Source organism: Abramis brama (assembly GCF_963993115.1).
Source record: "Abramis brama genome assembly, chromosome: 15".
Taxonomy (NCBI): Eukaryota; Metazoa; Chordata; class Actinopteri; order Cypriniformes; family Leuciscidae; genus Abramis; species Abramis brama.
In genome coordinates this window covers 3488798-3510291 of record NC_139977.1, presented here as the reverse complement: position 1 = coordinate 3510291, position 21494 = coordinate 3488798, and the positions used below count along the sequence as shown (strand labels likewise).

The window sequence follows — 21494 nt, the reverse complement described above, 5'->3', positions numbered from 1 at the left end:
GGGTCGTGCAACTAAAAGCCGGCTTAGTAAAAGCTAACGTTACAGGGACAGCAATTACAATGACCGCAATTCTCCGGGTTCTCCAAAGCTTCTTGAGCGTGTAAAGCCCAAGCAGACCGCGCAGAACGAGAGAGTCCTTAGCGGCGATGAGAGCACCACACGCGGCCAGGCAGGCTCGTCGTGATAGGCTGTTCCCTGGAGAAGCGGCGGTTTAGGCGGTCACATAGCCATGGGTGGGCCAGCGGTGAAGAACTCGGAAAAATCCGTGGCGGGCAGCCATGTAAGGAGGAGCAGGTGAAGGACAGCGAGAGCGCGGGCGGCTCCGGATGCAAAAAACACAGCGGATAGGCTGAAGAAACGACTGTCACTCACGTCTGGCGGAGGCTGATCTGGCGATATGTCCTCCTGAAGACTCGAAAGTGAGCAGCGTAACGTTAATCCAACCGAACTGTGTCAATGCAGAGATCGCAAGAAGCGAATGTCAACTGAGGAATAGCAGCGCGCGGAGAAGTTATATGCCTAGGTAAGGGGGTGTGGCCTTACCTGGCATTGGCTGCGCGCTTCTGTCTGTCTAGCCAGACTTGGTGCAATTGGATGCTTCTGCAGAGGTCAGGTACGGATGCCCTTCCCATAGGTGGATCTCGAAATGAGATGATGAAAGAGAACCTATCCAAATCACTATTTAATACCATATTAAAATCCCCAGCCAAAATAAGACAGCATTTGGGTATTTATTTATCCAGTAGCCTACTGTATCCTAATCACATCCATTAAGGTGGTATTTTCCTTAGAAGAATTATCCATATATATTTAGAAGAACTGTGGTGGTCTGGCCATGTAAAACCACTAACAAAAGAAAATGTGGCACTTCTAGTCTCTATTTCAAACAACAGTCCACACGACGATCGATGGACGTGACGTCATCCGATATCGTCCCTACCAGGGAAACACATTTTATTTTTTGAAATCAATCGATTTCACCCACATAACACTCAAATACGATATTGGCTAACATATTCAGGCTGACTATATGCATTTATACCCAGTAATTTATTTTTAAATCATCATTTTCCCTCGTGAGGCACTTCCGCCGGAAAACAATATACACGACGATCGATGACCTTGACGTCATACGATGTCGTCGCCACGAGGGAAGTATATATTAAATTCAAAACGGTATTTAAAAGAAAAAAATACACTTTTTCTCACACAAATATTGTTAAATGCGATCTTGGGTACTTTGTCCAACCTGTTAAGCATTTTTTTTAAGTTATTTTACAATAATGAAATCAGCACACAAAAAAAAAAAAAAAAAAAAAAAAAAAAACATACTAATAATTCAGTGACAATGAAAATGTACTTAAGTATCAATAATGCAGTACTTTAAAAAGTAAAAAACGTCTTTTAGGCAGTTGTATCTGAAAATGATGCGTTTGTGAGAAAGTGCTTATAAATAGCCTATTGTGTATGAATTGTATTTTCTGATAGTGTATTAACTGATGTTTTTAAAGGGACCAATTTCTTACAATGTCTTAAAGTCTCCCTGTGGTGAAAATCCAGTTTTTAATGTTGTTTATATGTCTATGTGGTGTTTTTAATATGCTTTAAGACAAACCATGTGTACATTCATAAGTCGACACCATTGCTGAGTATTTCCTCCTTAAAACTGCAGTGAACCAAAGACAGTCTCAAAAACACGCTTTGAAATCGCTGGTGTTTCTGACGTCACAAACTACCTTGTAACCAATCAGATCAACGTGTGATCATCAACCAGTGGATCTCTGAGTTGAGTGAGTGAGTGGAGGCGGGGCTCATTTGCATATTCATAGAACCACGTATACTAAATGAGGCAAGGGTGTCGAGTTACATTCAAGATATTTTAAGGCATGAAGATTTTTTTTTCAAGGAAAAAACGTTTAAATATGTCATTTTGGTGATCAAAGATGAGTTTTATGGGATAAAATTATTGACAACAGGGGGACTTTAAAATTCACACAGTATAAATACATATTTGACTGCTTAGTTAAGATGCATACTTTTGGACAGTTAAAAGTTGATTACAATTTTATAATTTATATAAATTATTTTAGGTATTCTATGTATGTATTGTATAATTCTTTTGGTGACATGTCATAAGGTTTTTGTACCTTTTGCATTTCCACTTCAGCAAACGGCTCAAAATACCTCCACATGATTTTATTTCAACTCAGTAAACTGACAATATTAATTACACTAACAGTGAACCAGTATGTACATCCAATATCTCATAAGAGTTATACATTCCAATAAATCCTTGTCTGTATACCAAAACGAATGGTTTATTTATAATTCTCATCATTATTTATGACTGGATGGACACCAAAGCATGGTCTCCATCATTCACACAGGTTGCAGAGTAGAAAAGTAAAAGTAAAACAAACATAGCTAAACCCAAAAGTGGCCACAGAATGACGCACCTTTTACAACCAAATACTGCATAACAGTAACTCTACGTTAACATCCAGTGCAGCTCGTCGCCTCTGCCTCGAGAAATCTTCAGGTTCTTCCTCCTCTGTTTCAGTGCTTCTGATGTCTGGAAACTTCATCAAGAATCTCACGTTTGAAACGCAACTAATTTTCAATGCCAATAAACTTTCCCAATAGTAGAATAGAACAGAAACATGTTTTCACTAAACAAGCTCATCTCACTTTATAATCCCGAAAGCCTTTTTTTTCCCAGGAAACGGGGGGTGGGGGGAAGCAACAAAGACAAGTTCTCTTCCTATACATGTTACAGGTTTTGTTCCCAGTTACAAAAAATATTATTTTTTTAAACAGTGAAGCACAAAGAAAGAAACATGCCACCAAGAGCAAGAGAACATTTGCTGGATTGGGTAATGTTTTTTAATCCGAACGCAGAGGCGTATAAGAGGAGTTAGTCAATGTCCATCTCAGGGAGTTTGGCGTCTGGTGTTTCTGGGACTCGGCTCTTCTCCGGCTGGGTCTCTGAATCCCCCTGTCCATTAACGGGACCGTTCTGTTCGGCTGCCGTCTCCTTTGGAGGCTCCACTTTGGGCTTAGGTTTGCTGACGATATGATTACAAGAAGAATACAGCTCCTGTATAACAGAAAAGTTGCAGATAGAAGGTTCAGACTAGGGGTGTGCAAGAATATTCAAATTTTTGATCTGTAATTATTATTCAAAACATAAAATACTATTCGTATTTTACAACGTTGCTTTGCTGGCCGTAAATGCAGTGAATCCATGATAAATCCCAATCACTAACTCGCCGTTATAATAAAATGCACTGGGTGGCGCTGTGGAGCGTGTTAAAGGGGTGGTTGATTATTATTTCACTTTTCTAACTTTAGTTAGTGTGTAATGTTGCTGTTTGAGCATAAACAACATCTGCAAAGTTACAGCGCTCAAAGTTCAAAGCAAAGGGAGATATTTTCTTTTAAATAAATCGTTTTTTAATATTCCAAAAACAAAATGTATATTCCTTTGTATAGTAATTGTTTTTGCAAAGTTGTCATTCAATAAAAAAACCTTTGAACCAAATAAATGTTTTTTTAAGGGCTACAACAAACGGCTGGTAGAGACTACACGACATTCCTCCCGGCTTAGTGACATCACCAACCCTAAAATTTACATAAACTCCGCCCCCGGAACACAATTTATAGATTATCATGACAGAATATGCTAATCAATGACTAGAAGAACTACACATCAGCTACATAAATTCATCAACTAACCATTCAGAAATGTTGTCACTTCTTGAGTCTCTCCATCTTTCTGACTCCGGTTTGAACATAAAGGGCTAAAAGTTCTTGAAAGTTTCAGGACATGAGCTGTTGAAGCTCCGCCCACTGTGCCGGGAGCAGAGGCTCATTTGCATTTAAAGGGACAGACACAAAAACGGTGCGTTTTTGCTCACCCTCAAAAAGTGACAACTTTAACATGCGATATAAAAATAGCTAAAACTATAGCTAAAACTTCACATACACAATAATTGACGCAGTCTGCATTATTAGCGTTTTTTTTCCGTTCCCGCTGCTTGAGCTTAAATGTTTTTGTTCTTTATATTTTTTGTTTACACATATTCTTTAATGTTTTCAACTAATCGTGAGCTTGTTCAGAAATGCACTTAAAAAAATAATGTCTTTCTTGTTAAACGTCATCTTAAAGCTGCAGTCCGTAGTTTTTCCTCTCTGTCTCCATCTCTGTTCTAAATCTGCAATTGCAGTTATTCGCGGAATTATCAACTTTACGTGGGTTGTGCCTCGGCGTGGCACAGCGCGGATGAATCCAATGTTTTGAGGAGAATGTGCGGCTGTCAGTCGCCGCCGGTGTGGATACTGGCGTTCGCAATCACAGATTCTGCTTTTTGGAAGTTTTTTTACTTAGTTCTCAAATTGTTAATGTTAACAACATCAGCATTGCGTGACATTTAATGCCCTTCCGATATTTAACCTTGTTTCCCCATGGGCCGGTTGCAGTCTCTTTTTTTCTGTAGCCACTCCGAAGTCTGAAGTCTTTTGCATTTTACAGCGGGTGAATCTCCAGTCGGCACTGCGGTGATTGTTGTTTGAACTTTTCTGGATCCGCCATCAAATTGACGAGTTTAATTATATCAAGTGCTGTGAGAAACAGCTATAAACCTCCACCATCCTCACACTCATGGCCGACTAGCCGAGACTCTTCTTTATGTGTAGAGATGTGACGTAATGACGCAAACACATGCTCGAATTTCCCGCGGAAATCCACCAGTACCACTGGAGTTAAAAACATTATTACAAGCTTACCGTTTTGAATGGAGCTACGGCAAGCAGAGAGTGTTGAACACTGGCTGGTGATGTACTTGCTCAAACATTTATTTTGGATAATTTTTAACACAAAAAAGTTACGGACTGCAGCTTTAAATAAACGAATATTTGAATATTACATTTTTATGAGCCCAAATATTTGAATACAATACTTCTGAAAAATGCTTATCCCTAATTCAGTTTCGTGAAGTTTGTACCTTGGTTTTGGCCTGAATCTCTTGGGCTTTAACCGCTGGGTCCTGGCTGAGACTCTGTTTGCTCTGCAGGTTCATTTTGTTGTTCATCCAGGTCATGGCTTCATTCACCTGCTTCTCCACCTTCATGATCTCCAGCTCCTCCAGATGATCATACAGCTCATCCTGAGTTTACAGAAACGGGATCAATGCAAATCTTACAACTGGGGTTTAAAAGACAATGATTACTCAGCAATATTATCAGTTTAAGGCGAGACACCCCAGGTGTTTTCTGTAATTGTACGTTTAAATATGCAAATTGGGCGTGATCTAATTAAATATGCACTAATTTGCATACATTTCTTGAACAAAAATCTGAACAATGGATAAAGTCAGGTTCAAAATTCTTGTTTCATTTTTTTAAATATTAGAGTCAAAGGTTTTTACAGAGGGGATTCTGGATATCTCTATTTATCACTCCACAAATTAAAAATACCGTCAACAGCCAAAAATAAATATATTTTCGCCATTTATTTTGGAATAAAATGTTGAATAAAATCAGGATAATTATATATGAACAAACCCCTCAGTAAAAACCTTCAGAATATATGAATAAAACTGTAAAGTTTGGTGAATGTAAGTGTTACTCGAGTGGAGATTTCTGGCTCAATGTAGGAGGAAAAGCTCATTTTGAGAAAACGGCCTTTAAAGATATTTACTGTAATTGAAATCTACAGACACAAATAGACAAAGTGCTCTAAAAGATACAGTTAAAAGTGTATTTTTCTGTCCACTAGTCTGAAAAAACACTTTATGAAAAGCCCAAAATCTCAAAATTGACAGATGGATGAAAAACCCCCACAGTTTTTGCCTGTAGTGTCTCGCCTTAACTGCACTAACACTAACGGATGAGCTGAACTGAATCTAACTTTACAACATCAACACTTTATTGAAATGAACTGAATCTATGTAGAACTAAAATGAGATTAGTTTACTTCAGAAATGTCACTAATCAAATGTAAAATAACACTGCACTTTATAGATAAAATATACATTACAAACACAGTTACAAAAGTTATTCAGTCGAGAACGAGTGAATTTTCTCTTTGTCTTTTGTTGTTTGATTAGTGTTATTATAGAGACGACAGCAGGAATATTAGGCTGCTGTCACTTTAAGAGCTGCACAGATCCAATACACACACTCCTGCAGCACAGAAAACAGCGAGAGAGTCGAAATCGATAAAGGATTCGATAAGAGGAATCGAAATTAATTTTATAACTAGTACTCCTGACTCCTGACCTCAAGTATTCGAGTTTCGATTCCCAACCCTAGTAACAGCACCAGGCCGTTTGCACCCTCTTGCTGGCCTTTGTTATAATACATAATGCACATAAGTTCATTGTTTATAGTATATTACATTATGTATTTAATAGTGTTGTTCAGTAAAACCATATGATTACTACTAGCTTTTGATTATTATTATTTTGAATCAGTTATTATTGCCTCATTGTTAGTATACATGTACTTCAAGTCTTTTTAAAGGGTCATGAAACCCTAAACCAAATTTTCTGAGATTTTAACAGGGGTATGTGTGTTGAACACCATTGAAGACAATGTTAGCATCTGTTAGATTTAATAGTAGGGGGAAAATGGTTAAATTTTAGTTTTTTTTCGCTATTTTCGTCTTCCAGGTTTAAAATCTTCATCAGAGCACTATAGTACTTTGATGACTCATCGGTGCGAGTTTTCTTATCCAATGAGAAGACACTGCCTCTTAATTATTCATGACACCATATATATATATATATATATATATATATATATTTTATAATGGCATAATTATACATATGCATGTACATTTATATGTTTTAAATAGAATTATGATTACTGTAGTAGGCTAATATGTGTAACAGGGCATACAGTTACTTTTGAAAGGACAAAAATAAGGTGTCAGTGTATTTCATTAGACTTTACCTTTGCCAGCTATAAAAAATCTAGCATTTCCTCACGTTTTACCACTGATTTTTAGTGACAGTCGATATGCATGGGCCACTGGCTTTTACCCCTCCCTTCTTCTCACAGCCACCACGCCCAATTAAGTTGCATTTTTCAAAAAGATTGTGAGCTAGACTTGAGCTGAAAGAGGGGGGTTTCATGACCCTTAAAGGGTATTCACTTCAGTCTATTTTTATTACCACATTGTTTTGCATTTCATGATTTTTTGAGATTTTTCCAGTCATATTTTGTCATTAAAGATAAAATATCTTTGTCTCGTGATCCAAGTGTATCGTCACACCCCTATTGACTTGACAATTGATTACCTTTGCCTTGTAAGCCTCGACAACTTTCATGTACTGCTGGATTTGCCTTCCGAGCTCTTCCATCGCTTTTGGCCGCTCCTCGTTCTCAAAGTATCGGTTTTGAATAGGCTCTCCCAGTTTCTAGGAAGAAAGAGATTTTGTTTGTTCATTCATTCATTCTTTCCAACAGGTTCAAATTTGAACAAATCAACATGCACGTTTACCTTCAACTCTGCCAGTTTATCAATGTATACTTGCTTCTGTTGGTCCTCTCCTTCTTCATACAGCCAGTTTTCAGTGTCCTCCAGTTTTAAGGAGAAAGAATCTCGTTCCTGAATTGAAAAACATTGCTTAATTAATAAAAAACCATCAGTTATAAGTTGCATAGGTATCTTTATGAATAAACAAAACACATGCAGACACTCACAGCCTCACTGACAAAGTTTTCCAGCACTCCATGCAGTTTGTCTCTCATTTCATAAACATATTCCTCCACATAATTCTTTGCATCGTTCCTTTCCTTCTCCAGCTTGTCCTGCATTATCATCTTCCCCTGTAGGCAAGAACACAGAGTCAGACCCTGGGATTTCTCCCACAGAAGATTCATCCGGGGAGCTGATCACCGTGGTGCAGTTTCAATGCTTTCATACCTCGTTCTCCACGAACAGATTGAGCATGTCGCTGGCCAGCTGCCACTGTAGACTGTTCTCGATGGGCAGATCCACAATCTTTGTTTTCACTTTGGCTTTCTTGGCCTGCGGAGGCTGATCGTTCTTCTTCTCCTGTTTGTTGTCTTCTGGTGCAGTCTAAAAGTGATTATGGTCACAGTGAATTTCCAATGAGAACATTAAAGGAATTTCTTCAGAATTAAAATGCCCTGATAATTTACTTGACCGCACGTCATCCAAGATGTCCATGTCTTTCTTTCTTCAGTCGTTGAAAGAAAGTCGTTGGACCCCATTGAAGTCACTATATGGAGAACAATCCTGGAATGTTTTCCTCAAAAACCTTCATTTCTTTTCGACTTTGGAAGGTCCAAATGTGAGTTTCAGTGCAGCTTCAAAGTCTCGACACGATCCCAGCCGAGGAATAAGAGGCTTATCTAGACAAACCATTGGTCATTTTCTAAAATAGATAAACATTTATATACCTTGTAATCACAAATGCTTGTCTTACAACTAGCTCTGCGATGCGCCACACATTAAGTAATCACATTGGAAACGTCAGGCGGTAACCGGACAACAAAAAACGATTTAATTTTTTTAAACTCCATCTCATTTTTTCCTCCAACTTCAAAATCATCCAACATCGTTGTTTTACCTTTTATTTTTTTGGAAAGGCCGTTTGACATAGTCTTTGCACATTGGCTTTGTAAACACTAGGTCGGTATTTCCCCCTACGTCACGCCCGACCTTTCAATGTGATTACGTAATGTGTGGCGCATCACAGCTAGTGCAAGACGAGCATTTGACATTAAAAAGTGTATAAAAAAAATGTCCGCTGGTTTGTCTAGATCAGACTCTTATTCCTCGGCTGGATCGTGTCGAGACTTTGAAGCTGCACTGAAACTCACATCTGGACCTTCGACCCGTTGGACCCCATTGAAGTCACTATATGGAGAAACATCCTGGAATGTTTTCCTCAAAAACCTTCATTTCTTTTCCTACTGAAGAAAGAAAGACATGAACATCTTGGATGACGTGGGGGTGAGTAAATGATCAGGAAATTTTACTTCTGAAGTGAGCTACTCCTGTAAGTGTTGTAGAGCAGTGGGAAAAAGCTCCCATATCTTTTGTCATTGATGTGAAAGTGGACCATTTTACATTACTTGGAAAGTTATTATTCATTTTGCATGTTCATACAATTGACGATCTGAGATAAATCTGCCATATTTTCCAATATACTATCATTCGACCTCGACTGAATATGGACCTGGAAGCTGACAATGCGGTCATTTTGAAATCCATGCTTTTAAATACTTTTGCATTTGTTGTAATTTTGTATATTTGGTAGGGGTGTAACAGAGACAATGATCACTGTCTCAACCAGTGTTTCAACTGTGGAAAGATATCAATAAAATACCTTGAGAATAAGATCTCACGTAGCATTACCTTTACCTCAGGCATTTAGTGTCGACAGCAGAGTAGTTTGCTTGAGAAATGAACTCTAGAGAGAAGCATTTCGTATATGCACTATATTAGCCTATTCATTATATTTACTTAACCTGTTAGTAATGTCTTGATTATTTAATGTATGTTTAAATAAATTTGTCATGAAAACATGTTGTGACAGCCACTGTGTAAATGATTATATTTCAAAAATAAATTGAAGTAGAAAATTAACTTTATAATTAGATTTAGAAGTTAATGCTAAACCTGCCTTGTGTGCAATTTACAGTACGTGTTTTTTTTTGAGCGTTGGTCATTATATCTAAAATAAATAGCGACTGAATTTAATAATTTGGGCTCTGTTGTTAAATGTACCCTTTAATATTTTAGTAATGTGTAATTAAGGGCTCCCTATATAGTTTACAGCATTAGCTAAGATCTTTTTTTAGATTTAATTTAAACATATATACACATTTATTTGAAAAACAGTTTAATTTAAGAAAAAAAAAGAAGCAATTTTGTGTTTAGTTTTCTCCCCCCTGCTGTACCGAACCCGTACCGAACCGTGACTTCAATACCGAGGTGTAATATATACATATACTAATATATGGTGTTGGTGTGCAAGTGTGTTCACACACCTCCATGTCTTCAGTGTCTGATTTCTTGTCAGCATGTTCTTTCTGTTCATCACCTTGACCCTTCTGTGCATCACCTTGACCCTTCTGTGCATCACCTTGACCCTTATGTGCATCACCTTGACCCTTATGTGCTTCTTGATCCACGTGCATCTTGTTCTTTAAGGAGCAATAAATCACATACATGTTGAGCTCAGGGAGGCAAAAGTTAGCGTTACGCATGTGTACACAACAAAGAGAAGCTTCTAGTTTCTACAAACCCAATCTTACAGTGATTGACATTTTGAGAACCTTAGAAACGTTAGTTTTCGCATTTCACGATAGCTATGGTTATCACCAGGGTTTGAAATTAACTTTTTCACACACCGGTCAAAAGTTAAACTGTTTTTAGAGCTATTGCTCGTTTAAGATCAGGCTGATGTCAGATGTAGGGTGACCGTGAGCACAGTGACGTCTTTACCTCGTCCTCTTTGGCTGGAGTGTCCGTCTCCATGGGTTCCTCCCCCTCTGCAGTTTTCAGGACCTCCACCAGGGAGGCGCTGGACACACTGAACACCCCGTGAACATTCACACGCACCTTCACCTTCACCTTCGAGCTCTCGCCCGACGGCTGAGGAACCACCTTCTGCACGTTAAACTGGCCTGTGGACAGGCACATATTACTCAGTAGGGAAGCACAATTAATCAGGTTGTCTCAATTAAAGTGCCCCTATTATGCTATTTTAAAGGTTCCTAATTTTGTTTTGGAGTCTCCTATAATGCATCAAGTCAAAAAACACTTTCATTTTCTCATCATATACATTGCAGCATTACCTAATTTCTTAAAAAGTCTGAAAAACGTTTGAAGATAGAGTCTCTCCAAACCACTTCTTTTTGATGACCCAGTCTGTTGTGATTGGTCTACTCTGCTCTGATTGGTCAGATGACCCAGTCTGTTGTGATTGGTCAGATGACTGCTTACAGCATGCGTCGGAAACAAAATGCCTATTACCATATCTGAATTTCAGCTTTGGAGGCTTAGCACTAATACACAGTGATACGAACAGTAACGATGGCGTCAGTTTTACTGTATCAATTCCAGCGCAAGTCCTCATCCTTTTGAAGTTCAAAGTGGAGCAAGTTTGCTTTCGTAGCGCCTCTTCCAGTCTCAGCTACAACTACAGTGTTTGAGGGCGGGGCAAAGTAGAGGTTGTTCACGGGCAGCCATAGGCTGGCATTATGTAAATTAGTTTCATTGTTACGTAGGTTTGTAACAAGAAGTGAGACCGACATTGCTGACAACTTGTTTGGGGAGTTAAGAATTAATTCTTTCTTTTAGGAGACAATACATTTATTTATCCTGCTCTTTGATCTTAAAACTTTGCAGACCTTTACATTCACCAACAGCTATATTTAATGAAAGGTAATATTAGAAAAAGCATAATGGGGCACTTTAAGTATGATCGCCTGTGTTCCTGCACAAGGCCACGTGTGCCGTTTGCAGCAACTAAAACTGCAATCAGACCTTCTCAGTGACGGAATATATTGTTTGTGAGTTTGCTTACTGAATAAATGCACTTATGCAACATATGCTACAACACAGAGTCTTTTTAGCTGGTTTAATAGAAAAACTATAACATAATTTGAACTATTGGAATTAAACTTCGGAATTTTACAGTTTTAGCTTTTGAGAGAAGCTTCTTAAGGAAATGTGTGGACTACTGTAATGCATTCACTGAAGTGTTACTGTGCTAAAATCCAGTTAAGCAAAGCAAAGAGCATTCCCAACACACCTATGGTGGGATCGGGATACGGCAACTCTTTAGGATTGTTGTAGTAGGCCTCCAAAGCGAAGGGCTCCCTCCGGTAGAAACTCAGCACTTTAGAGAACGGTGCGGCGTGGTTCTTCGGGAACACTTCGCAATCACTGCAGTGCAAGACAGCATGACTATTACAATGGTGAACTAACCCTTTAATGAGTTAATCATGTCACGCAGAGAGCCAAGAACGCACCTGACGCCTTCATCAGCGGCTGAGGTCCACTTCAGAGAGATGGGGTACGGCACCACGTCTGTGATGGAAAACTCACGCACTTTAAAGGCGGGCGACAGGATTGCACACTGAGGAAAAACAAAACAATCAAGTTAGTTGGAATCACTGGGAAACACTGCAGGATGACATCATGAGAAGTGGATAGGGGAATAAACTACACAAGATAACACTAGCATAACAAGTCATAAGAATAACATTTATAAAATTATAATCAGAAATTTGTGTCAATGGTCCAAAGCAATTTGAAAAACATCACTTTTACAAAACGCAATATTGTAATAAATATATGTAAACGATATTCTTTGTTGCATTTTCCCGTCAAAACAGCAGTTGATCTGGAATTACTCATCTTTTAAGAGCAAGCAGAAGATATGCCGGTTTCTCCGGTAGTGGGAGGAACAAATGCGCAAATCTCATTGGCTGGCGCTCATCTATTACCGCCCCCGTTTTGATTTCAGCAAATTCAGCAGTTTGAGCGAACGCTTATAAAGTGATGAACATTCATGAACCCAGCGGCTCATCAATCCTTAGTGCGGTTCATATTGTTATTAGTAGTATTATTATCTTTTTATAATAATTACTATTATCTATTACTATGATCTATTTTTTTTTTTTACAGAAACACTGATTGACCAACAATATAAGTCATAAGTTCAGCTAAAATGACAAATATGCATTCATACATGTTACCAAGTTTTAGTTCTAATGACTAAAGTTCTATCAATAAATAGTGCTTGATTATCATAATATAATGCTTGATATTCATGTTCAGATGTTCAGATATTTAAAAAGCTGTGCCATTTTACCAACATAAGTTGATTTGGTGGTATCTCATATATATATATATACACATATTAGGGCTGTCAAAATTGCTCAAAAATGACGTTCGAATATTCCCTCTAAAAAACACATGAATATTCGAACTATTCAAACATCTGGTTGCGCATTTTGTCAATGACGCGCATTACGTCAATAACAGGACAAATTAATACAAAGAGACATAACTACTTGTATAGGTAGTTAATTTAAGTTTAAACATATTTGACAATGTATTACCAACACAAAACCAAGTAAATAAACTAATGGCCAAGACCACAGACCTCACTCTCTCTCCCTCTCTCCCTCTCTCGCCCTCGCGCTCACGCTCTCTCTGCGCATAACGGTTTAAATTAACAACAACAATAAGCACATGTTGAGTGCTGATCAAGAGTTTTGTGCAAGCAATTTAAAGGACAAATCCAGTGAAAAATGAACCTGGGGTAATTAACACATGGTTACCGAGTCGATCGTTCCCTGCGATGCGTTTTCATGAAAATCGAATGTAAAGAGTTTTATCTTTAAAAACAGATTAGCTCATAACACTAGTATATTCATAATATAAGTAATATTCATTTTCACGTTCGAATTTCTGTTTTTTAAAACTATTCGAATATATATTCGAATTTAGAATATTCGTTGACAGCCCTAATACATATACACATACATACATATACATACATATATATATATATATATGTATATGTATATGTATATGTATATATATATATTAGGGGTTGAATGACTTCATATTTTTTAAAGTCGACATTTATGTGATTAAAGTAGAGTTGATGTCTGCTCCTACATAACAGCCGATTTTTATCAGTTCTTTTGTATTTTTATCAGATTTCTGTGAGAAATATAACTTTATAAAGTAGCACAGTAAATATTATATTTATATGAATGCATTAGTGTGTTAGAGAGCGATCGCGTATGAACGGCACCTGGCAGTGTCTCTCTACCAATAGTGAAGCTGTGGGTTTTAGTTACTAAGAAATAAATGCTATAACTTTTCAGTTTCTAACAGATTTTATTGATAAATCACAGAACAGAGTTTACAATATATTTCTGCGCTACTGTCTGTGTGTGTGTGTGTGTGTGTGTAATGCAGCGGCAGTTTAGAACAACGTTTAAAATCACCTGTACAATAAGCTGTGTGAAACGTGCATTCACCCGATCAATTATGAGCATCCAGATGGTATAATCAAACATATCTCATGAAGCGCTCTCTGAGTATGCATTTATTTGTCATTTTAACAGAAATGGAGTGTAAAAGTGGATTTCTTATCCTGTTTGACCTTTTATGGCACTATCATTTTCCAGTTTTTACATTAGAAGTGGCATTTTGCCTGATAGAAATACATGCACGGTTGAATGGCAAAACTCAGCATTTTCTTTGTGTAACCACTGCCATGGAGAAACAAACGCGTGACGCACTAACCTGCAGTGCACACCCTCTGGCCACGGCCTCGTCCGCATTCAGCGTCATGCTCAGCTCCTTTCCGAAAAACTTGCTGATTTTGTCTTTGATGGCTGGAATCCTGGAGGCGCCGCCGACGATCTCCACCGCATAGATGTCCTCTTTCTTCAGCCCTGGTTGTAGGAGGAAAAAAACAACGTTCCATTAGACGTGTGCGAGATCACGTATTTTGATCGTGTGCGATTAAAATGTCTCCACGATCTGCTTTTGAAGAAATATCATAGTATCTACAGTGTACTTTCTCAGTTGCAGTTCTGTCAAAGTTCTGTCAAGAAACTTATTCAGGTTTCAAACAACTTGAGAGAGTAAATGATGACATTTTTGGGGAAACTATCCCTTTAATGTTAATAAAACAACAAAAAACTAAGAGAAAAATCACTCACTGCTCTTGACTGAGAACTTTATAAGTAGCTTTAATAAGAATCAATGTATAATTTATACAGTAAAGTCCGTATAGTTTTATTTTAATATTTGTTCATTTAATTTCTTTCTTGAGTGCTACTGTTAAATACACCTACTGTAGCTGAAAATATAAAGCACTGTTTATTTCATTTGTATATTAAGTTGTGTATGTTATATGTATCTTTGTTCTTATTTTTTAATAAATGTCTGCCATTCTTTTTATATTTTGTTACCTTGTAAGGCTTTGTTTTTAAAATAGGGACATTAGTTTGGCTGTAATACCCAGTCACTTGCAAAATAGTAAAACCAACATGCAAAAAGAATCGTGATAAAATCGTGAATCTCCTGAAAAAAAAACTGTGATATGATATTTTTGCCATATCGCCCACCCTTACCCAAGCGTGCCGCAATAGTGCTGTAAAGTGTCTCAGTCCCAGTATAGCTCATAAACCCTGCCCTCTCCATGTAATGTAATGGACTTGACTAAACTAAATGAAATAACAAATTGTCCAAAGATGTTTTCTGTCATTTTAGGTAGTTTTTAACCACGCTGATGTAAGTTTAAGTGTTTTTTTTTTTTTAAGTTTGATCTTAGTTAGTTATTTGATGCTATAAAAACGGGAGTGTGACATCATGATTGACAGCTTCTCTAAACGAAGTATAGCCACTGAGGCGCCAACGCACATTTTTGGGGATTTTCGGGAGGAGATCGGAGCTTCAGCTTTAATTTCTATATTTCCATAACTGTTTATTTCACACGACATAATGAGTTGTTCAACAGTAAACCATTCCTGCGAGAGGGCGGGACCTTGATATCGCGGCTCCACTTTACGCTTAACGGGTCCCAAATCTGCGCAAGATGTCAGTGCCATATTGGGACTTTGGCGGCTTCACTTTTCCCCAATGGAAGAGAGTGAAGGTGCGTCGTCTTTCAATTGAAGGGATTTTGATTACTGATGACAAATTCAATAACCATTTTGTTCGTAATCTTATGAACAGAAAATCTATTCCAGTATCATCTTTCAAGTGGATGGCGTTATACAATATTAATTGGAGAGTGGTCTGGTCTCTTCCACACAAATATTTGTTAACAAACAAGATAAAAGAAGTTACATTTAAAATACTACATAGATGTTACCCCTGTAATAGCGTACTCAATAAGTATATCCAAAACATAGAAGATAAATGTACTTCCTGTGATGTTGAAGAGACAATTGTGCATCTTTTTTGTGAATGTGTTTGTGTTAAAGCTTTTTGGAATGAGTTATGTACCTATCTCTCAGAAATGCCAAAATATGTATTAACACCTTTAGTATTATTTTTCTTTATCATAATCCAAATTCTCATATTCAGTACGTTGTTAATTTGTTTATGATTCTTGGTAAATTGTTTATTCACAAATGCAAATTTTTGGGTAAGATCCCTTTACTGTCTATTTTTTTAGTAGACTATAATTCCTATGTTTTGTCTTTGATGGGCATAAAAAACAAAAAGTCTTTGAAAAGTCAAAGATTGCTTTCAATGTTTAACCTTGTATAATTTTATTTTATTTTTCTTCCCTCTGGCACTCTATTTTGTTTATATATTTTTCGTGATCTATGTCTTGTTTTTTTTATTATTCCTGTTGTTATGTACTTGTTACATTTTCATTTTTGGCATTAATAAAAAAAAAGAAGGTGCGTCGTCCATCTTTTTTCCCAGTCTATGGTTCCATCACTCTGTGGCGAGCGGGAAAGCCCCAGGAAAAGCGTGTGTACTCACTGGTTTGTTCCATGATGCTGCGCAGAGGATTCTCCACCCGGGTCAACAGCCCTGCACACAGCTCCTCAAACTTGGCTCTGGAACAGAAGAGTCATCAGGATATTATTAGACCTGGTATTTTAACAAAGTAACCTCTCATTTCCCCTTCACTGCTCAGTTTCTAATTTACTCCGCTGACATCGAGCGCCCGATTTAGCTCCTGGATTGCTAACCTGTTGAGTTTGCTGCTGACATCGATGTCATTCATGAAGCATTCGATGTTGAGCGGCAGGTCGGAGGAGTTGGCGCTCATGAGCTTCTTGAGTTTCTCGCACTCCTGGTAGAGTCGCACCAGAGCGCGGGGCTTCGATCGCACGTCCAGCTTGTACTTCTGAGCAAACTCCTCACAGAAGTATTTGACCAGCACCTCATCGAAGTCTTTACCTCCCAGCTCAGGGTCAAACGCAGAACCCAGAACCTGCATTAATCAGCCAATAAACGGACAAACAAAACAATTAGAGATGTGCAAAACTAAACACTTTAAAAACGGTTTCATAGCATTCACATAGCATGTGTACGGTCAAAAACTGGACAGAACGCAGGGGTCTCTCAAGTCAATTGTAATTATGTTGACTTGACGTCATCTTAAAGCTGGAGTCTGTAGTTTTTCCTCTCTGTCTCCATCTCTGTTCGAAATCTACAATTGCAGTTATTCGCGGAATTATCAACTTTACGTGGGTTGTGCCTCGGCACGGCACAGCGCAGATGAACCCAATGTTTTGAGGAGAATGTGCGGCTGTCAGTCGCCGCCGGTGTGGATACTGGCGTTCGCAATTTACAGATTCTGCTTTTTGGAAGTTTGACATCCACTTTTGTTCTGACCAACTAAGGGGAAAAAGCATTGCAGTAAATCACGCTGATTAAATCTAACGATCGCTTATCATATCACGTCAAACCGTTCAAATTTTACTTAGTTCTCAAATTGTTAATGTTAACAACATCAGCATTGCGGGACATTTAATGCCCCGATTTTCTCATGGGCCGGTTGCAGTTTTTTCTGTAGCCACTCCGAAGTCCGAAGTCTTTTGCGTTTTACAGCGGGTGAATCTCCAGTCGTCACTGCTGATTGTTGTTTGAACTTTTCTGGATCCGCCATCAAACTGATAAGTTTAATTATATCAAGTGCTGTGAGAAACAGCTATAAACCTCCACCATCCTCACACTCATGGCCGATTAGCCGAGACTCTTCTTTATGTGTAGAGATGTGACGTAATGACGCAAACACATGCTCGAATTTCCCGCGGAAATCCACCAGTACCACTGGAGTTAAAAACATTATTACAAGCTTACCGTTTTGAATGGAGCTACGGCAAGCAGAGAGTGTTGAACACTGGCTGGTGATGTACTTGCTCAAACATTTATTTTGGATAATTTAACCCCCAAAAAAGTTACGGACTGCAGCTTTAAAAATGCACTAGTCACTACAGACAAAATACAGCAAGACATTAGAGCTGCACGATTAATCGTTAAAAGATCATGCTCTCGTTTTTAAATGAAAGCGATTCGCCTTTGACAAATACGTAAAATCAACTTTTAAAAGTAACTTGACTTTTTAAATAACGATTGTACTGATTACTTTTTTTAAAAATTCATTCAGTTTATAGACTTATTTTGTTAGTTGTCTGTTCAGAATCATGATCTCTGTTCGAAAAAAAAAAAAAAAGTGATTCTCAGCTCATCCAGAATCGTGCTCTACAAGACATGCCTGTGTAAACTGGCTAACGATCTGGAGTCACATAATACTTCTTTTTAAAACATATTGCCAAGTTAGAAACAGTGTTTTTTTTTTTTAAAAAGACTCAAAGAGAAGCATGTTGAACGTCCAACAATTACTTCTACACACATTAAACATTGGCATTCACATTTATTCAAATGAACCGAGCGCAGAGCGAGCGCGTTTACATGCACGTTCTTAACCTGATGATGCTTAATAAGCTGACGTGTGTGGTCATGTAAACGCGTTAAATCAGTTTCCTTTCTCGCCATAAAAGCTTAAGCATAAACCGATTGACAGTTTGATTTTTACCCATTACCCCGATTTTTCTTGACATGTAAACATATTAACATGCGTTCTGTCGGCTTATTGAAGTGATGCGTGACGGAAAAGCGTCCTTATACAGCAGATTTAAGCGCGTCCAGCCACACAGCGAGTGCCTCGCGGTAGGGGAGGAGAAAAACATCCCAAACTTGGGGAATGTTAAATGTGTTCTCAGCTCGTGAAGAAACTTCAAACACGAGAGGAGAATGAGTGCGCAAGTTTCCCACTAACATTTTGAAATACTCTGGGGCTTTTAATGCTTTATTTAACATCACAACTCTCATAATAAGCAGAGTGAAATACATGATGGATGCTTGTGTTGACGTCACCACCAGGCAATAACCTGTTTAATACAGCTAGTAAACGTGGGTACTTGCATTGCCAGGTTATTAATTTGCATGTAAATCAGTAAATCAGGTTATTTCAATCAACTGATTTCTGGTAGTTATCAGCGCGTTGGCGTGCATGTAAATGTGTTTTAATCGAACCAAACCTGCCAATAGTGAACACACCCTTAGTTGAAGATAACCATGCTGTGATCAGTTAAGAATTAACACTAAAATGTGTATTAGGGCTGCACGATATTGAAGAAAAGTGCGATACAGTATGCGATAACTCATTAAATAATGCGATACTCAAAATGCTTAAAGTGTGTAAAATAAACAAATTATCTTTAAAATATAAAATTATATAACCTACATACTTGTGTCACATTCTTTTTGCTGCAGTGTTTTACTGTGGCATAAGAAGTGTTATTTTAACATCAGTGTAAACCACAGGGGTTTAGGGGTTCAGGTTATCCTACATTAGGGTTATTTAACAACAGAAACTGAATAATCAAATGTAAAATAAAACACTGCTTAGTTTTCACTGTATGAATTAAATATACTGATTCTTATTAAAGCTACAAAAGTTATTCAGCCGAGAGCAGCGAGTGATTTTCTCTTTGTCTTTTGTTCATGACCCCAGTAAGCTGTTGCGATACATATATTTGCGATATATACATTTGCGATATTTCAATAATTTCGATATATTGTGCAGCCCTAATGTGTATTATAAAGTATGTGAGCAAAAAAAAAAAAACAACGTACCTTCAACTTCCCCTTGTTAAAGGCACATGCAGAGACCTGGTAACTAGCATGACCAACATCCACAAACACCACAGTCCTGGGCTTTTCCTCAGGAGCAGGCAGGTCCTGTTTGTAGATCCCATATGCCAGTGCAACTATGATGACAGGAACACATGCAATATAAGTACTATAACAACAACACATGAACGCAGTATAAACTGTTAGAACGAACATTACTTTTTTCCTAGACTCTCATTATTGTCACTCTTGACGATTCACCTAAAATGACAATTTTGTCATCATTTACAAACCCTTGCTTGTGTTGTACCAACTAGGCTGAGGACAATCACAGTTCGCTCTCATCATTTAAGTGTTTTGAATGTAAAGACGACGAAGCATTCGAGAGCTACAGTGAAGGGCACGACTTATTTGGGTTTGTTCCTAAAACTAAACTATTATACACCAAAATCCAAGACTTCTGAAGCCGTATGAGGATGAGGAAACACTTAAATGTGCTTATATGTTTTTACCTTTTGGGGGCCTGACAATAGCTATGTTTTGGGAAACGTCAAAATTCGTATAAAATCTAAAATTGTGCATAAAAAAAAAAACGTGTGTGCTCGTTTGGGTCAGATCATTTTTTTAATCTGATATCAAACCATGCGCATAAACTACGATGGAAACACATTTACCGAATAAATTCCTCTATGCACATCAAAAAACGCGTTCTGAGACTTTATTATATACAAAGTTATCATATTCAGTGGCTTCTCCTACTTTTCTTAGTGATATTTAGCGCTAGTTTATCAGGAAGTGATGATTTTGTTCTCTTTGACTCACTTCTTTATTCGCAAAAGTTACATTTTCGCAGCTTTGGAAGGAAACAGAAACACAGCTAATGTACCATCCATTATGTAGGTCAGGCGTAATCGGAAGGGGAGGAAACAATGACAGGCGGTTTATTTTGGGGTGAACTGAATCCATCACGAGTATTTTACCTGCAGTAGTGTCGTTCATGAGTCTGAGACAGTTAAGGCCTGCGATCTGCGCAGCATCAATGACTGATCTTCTCTCGGCATCAGTAAAGAAGCTGGGGACCTGTGTAAGGGCATGGGGAAAACATTCACATTCATTACACACACACACACAAACAGGTAAAACAATGCAATATTCTGAAAATAACATGAGAAGTGTTACTGGGGCGAGAGTTTGAGTAACTAAGAATGAATCAGAGCAAGAATCAGAAAAACTGACTCAACTTACAATAAAATCAGAGGCTAAAATCACCCATGCGAGGTGAAGTGATATTTGTCATAAGAGTTTCAAAATCTGCCAATGGTACAGGAGTTTCAGTAAACCTCCAGTTAACCCAGTTTGCACACTTTCACCGTGGTTAGGTCACACTTTGGGTATTTTGGGTCCAACTGCAATCGTGCACATACAGTATATACAGTATATTGCATTTGGAGATCGACTACTTTTGACTGACAAAATTCCAGACACCGGAAACACTAACTGATAAAGTGAGTCGTACAAAACCTTTCTTTTTAGTAAACTCTGTGTACACAAACACTGTTCTCAATGCTGGAGTTCATGTGTAGAGCCCCTGGTGATACTTCCAGCACAGTTTCATGTTGTGTCGAGCCTTCTTAGTGTTTTAAAAATAGCGCTTTTTGATGTTATCATAGTAGTGCCCCATTCACTCCCATTCACAAGGCAATCTTAAAAGTGGCGTTTCCATTCTAATTATGCTTTTAAACGAAAGTTTGACTCGGGTAGATTAACAAAAAGAACCTAGGTTAAATTTTGGCAAGAGTTACCCTTTAATGAACTC

General features: G+C 38.0%; 1 protein-coding gene across 2 annotated transcripts in view; it reads right to left on the bottom strand.

Annotated features, from left to right (window-relative positions):
* Positions 1-2181: 2181 nt before the first annotated feature.
* Positions 2182-21494, bottom strand: part of hspa4a (heat shock protein 4a) — a 26545-nt gene continuing 7232 nt past the window's right edge. The window contains exons 5-20 of one of the 2 annotated variants that reach the window (XM_084136341.1): positions 20659-20758; positions 19682-19815; positions 16726-16970; positions 16514-16590; positions 14312-14463; positions 12016-12122; positions 11796-11929; positions 10484-10665; positions 10143-10182; positions 10027-10100; positions 7931-8086; positions 7708-7833; positions 7505-7612; positions 7302-7421; positions 5004-5165; positions 2182-3097 (exon numbers count right to left, since the gene is read on the bottom strand). In XM_084136341.1, coding sequence (XP_083992467.1) covers positions 2915-3097; positions 5004-5165; positions 7302-7421; positions 7505-7612; positions 7708-7833; positions 7931-8086; positions 10027-10100; positions 10143-10182; positions 10484-10665; positions 11796-11929; positions 12016-12122; positions 14312-14463; positions 16514-16590; positions 16726-16970; positions 19682-19815; positions 20659-20758 — 2100 coding nt within the window. In that variant the 3' untranslated portion in view covers positions 2182-2914. Of the gene's footprint in view, positions 3098-5003; positions 5166-7301; positions 7422-7504; positions 7613-7707; positions 7834-7930; positions 8087-10026; positions 10183-10483; positions 10666-11795; positions 11930-12015; positions 12123-14311; positions 14464-16513; positions 16591-16725; positions 16971-19681; positions 19816-20658; positions 20759-21494 lie in introns of both variants that reach the window. The other variant, XM_084136340.1, reaches the window with a different exon arrangement.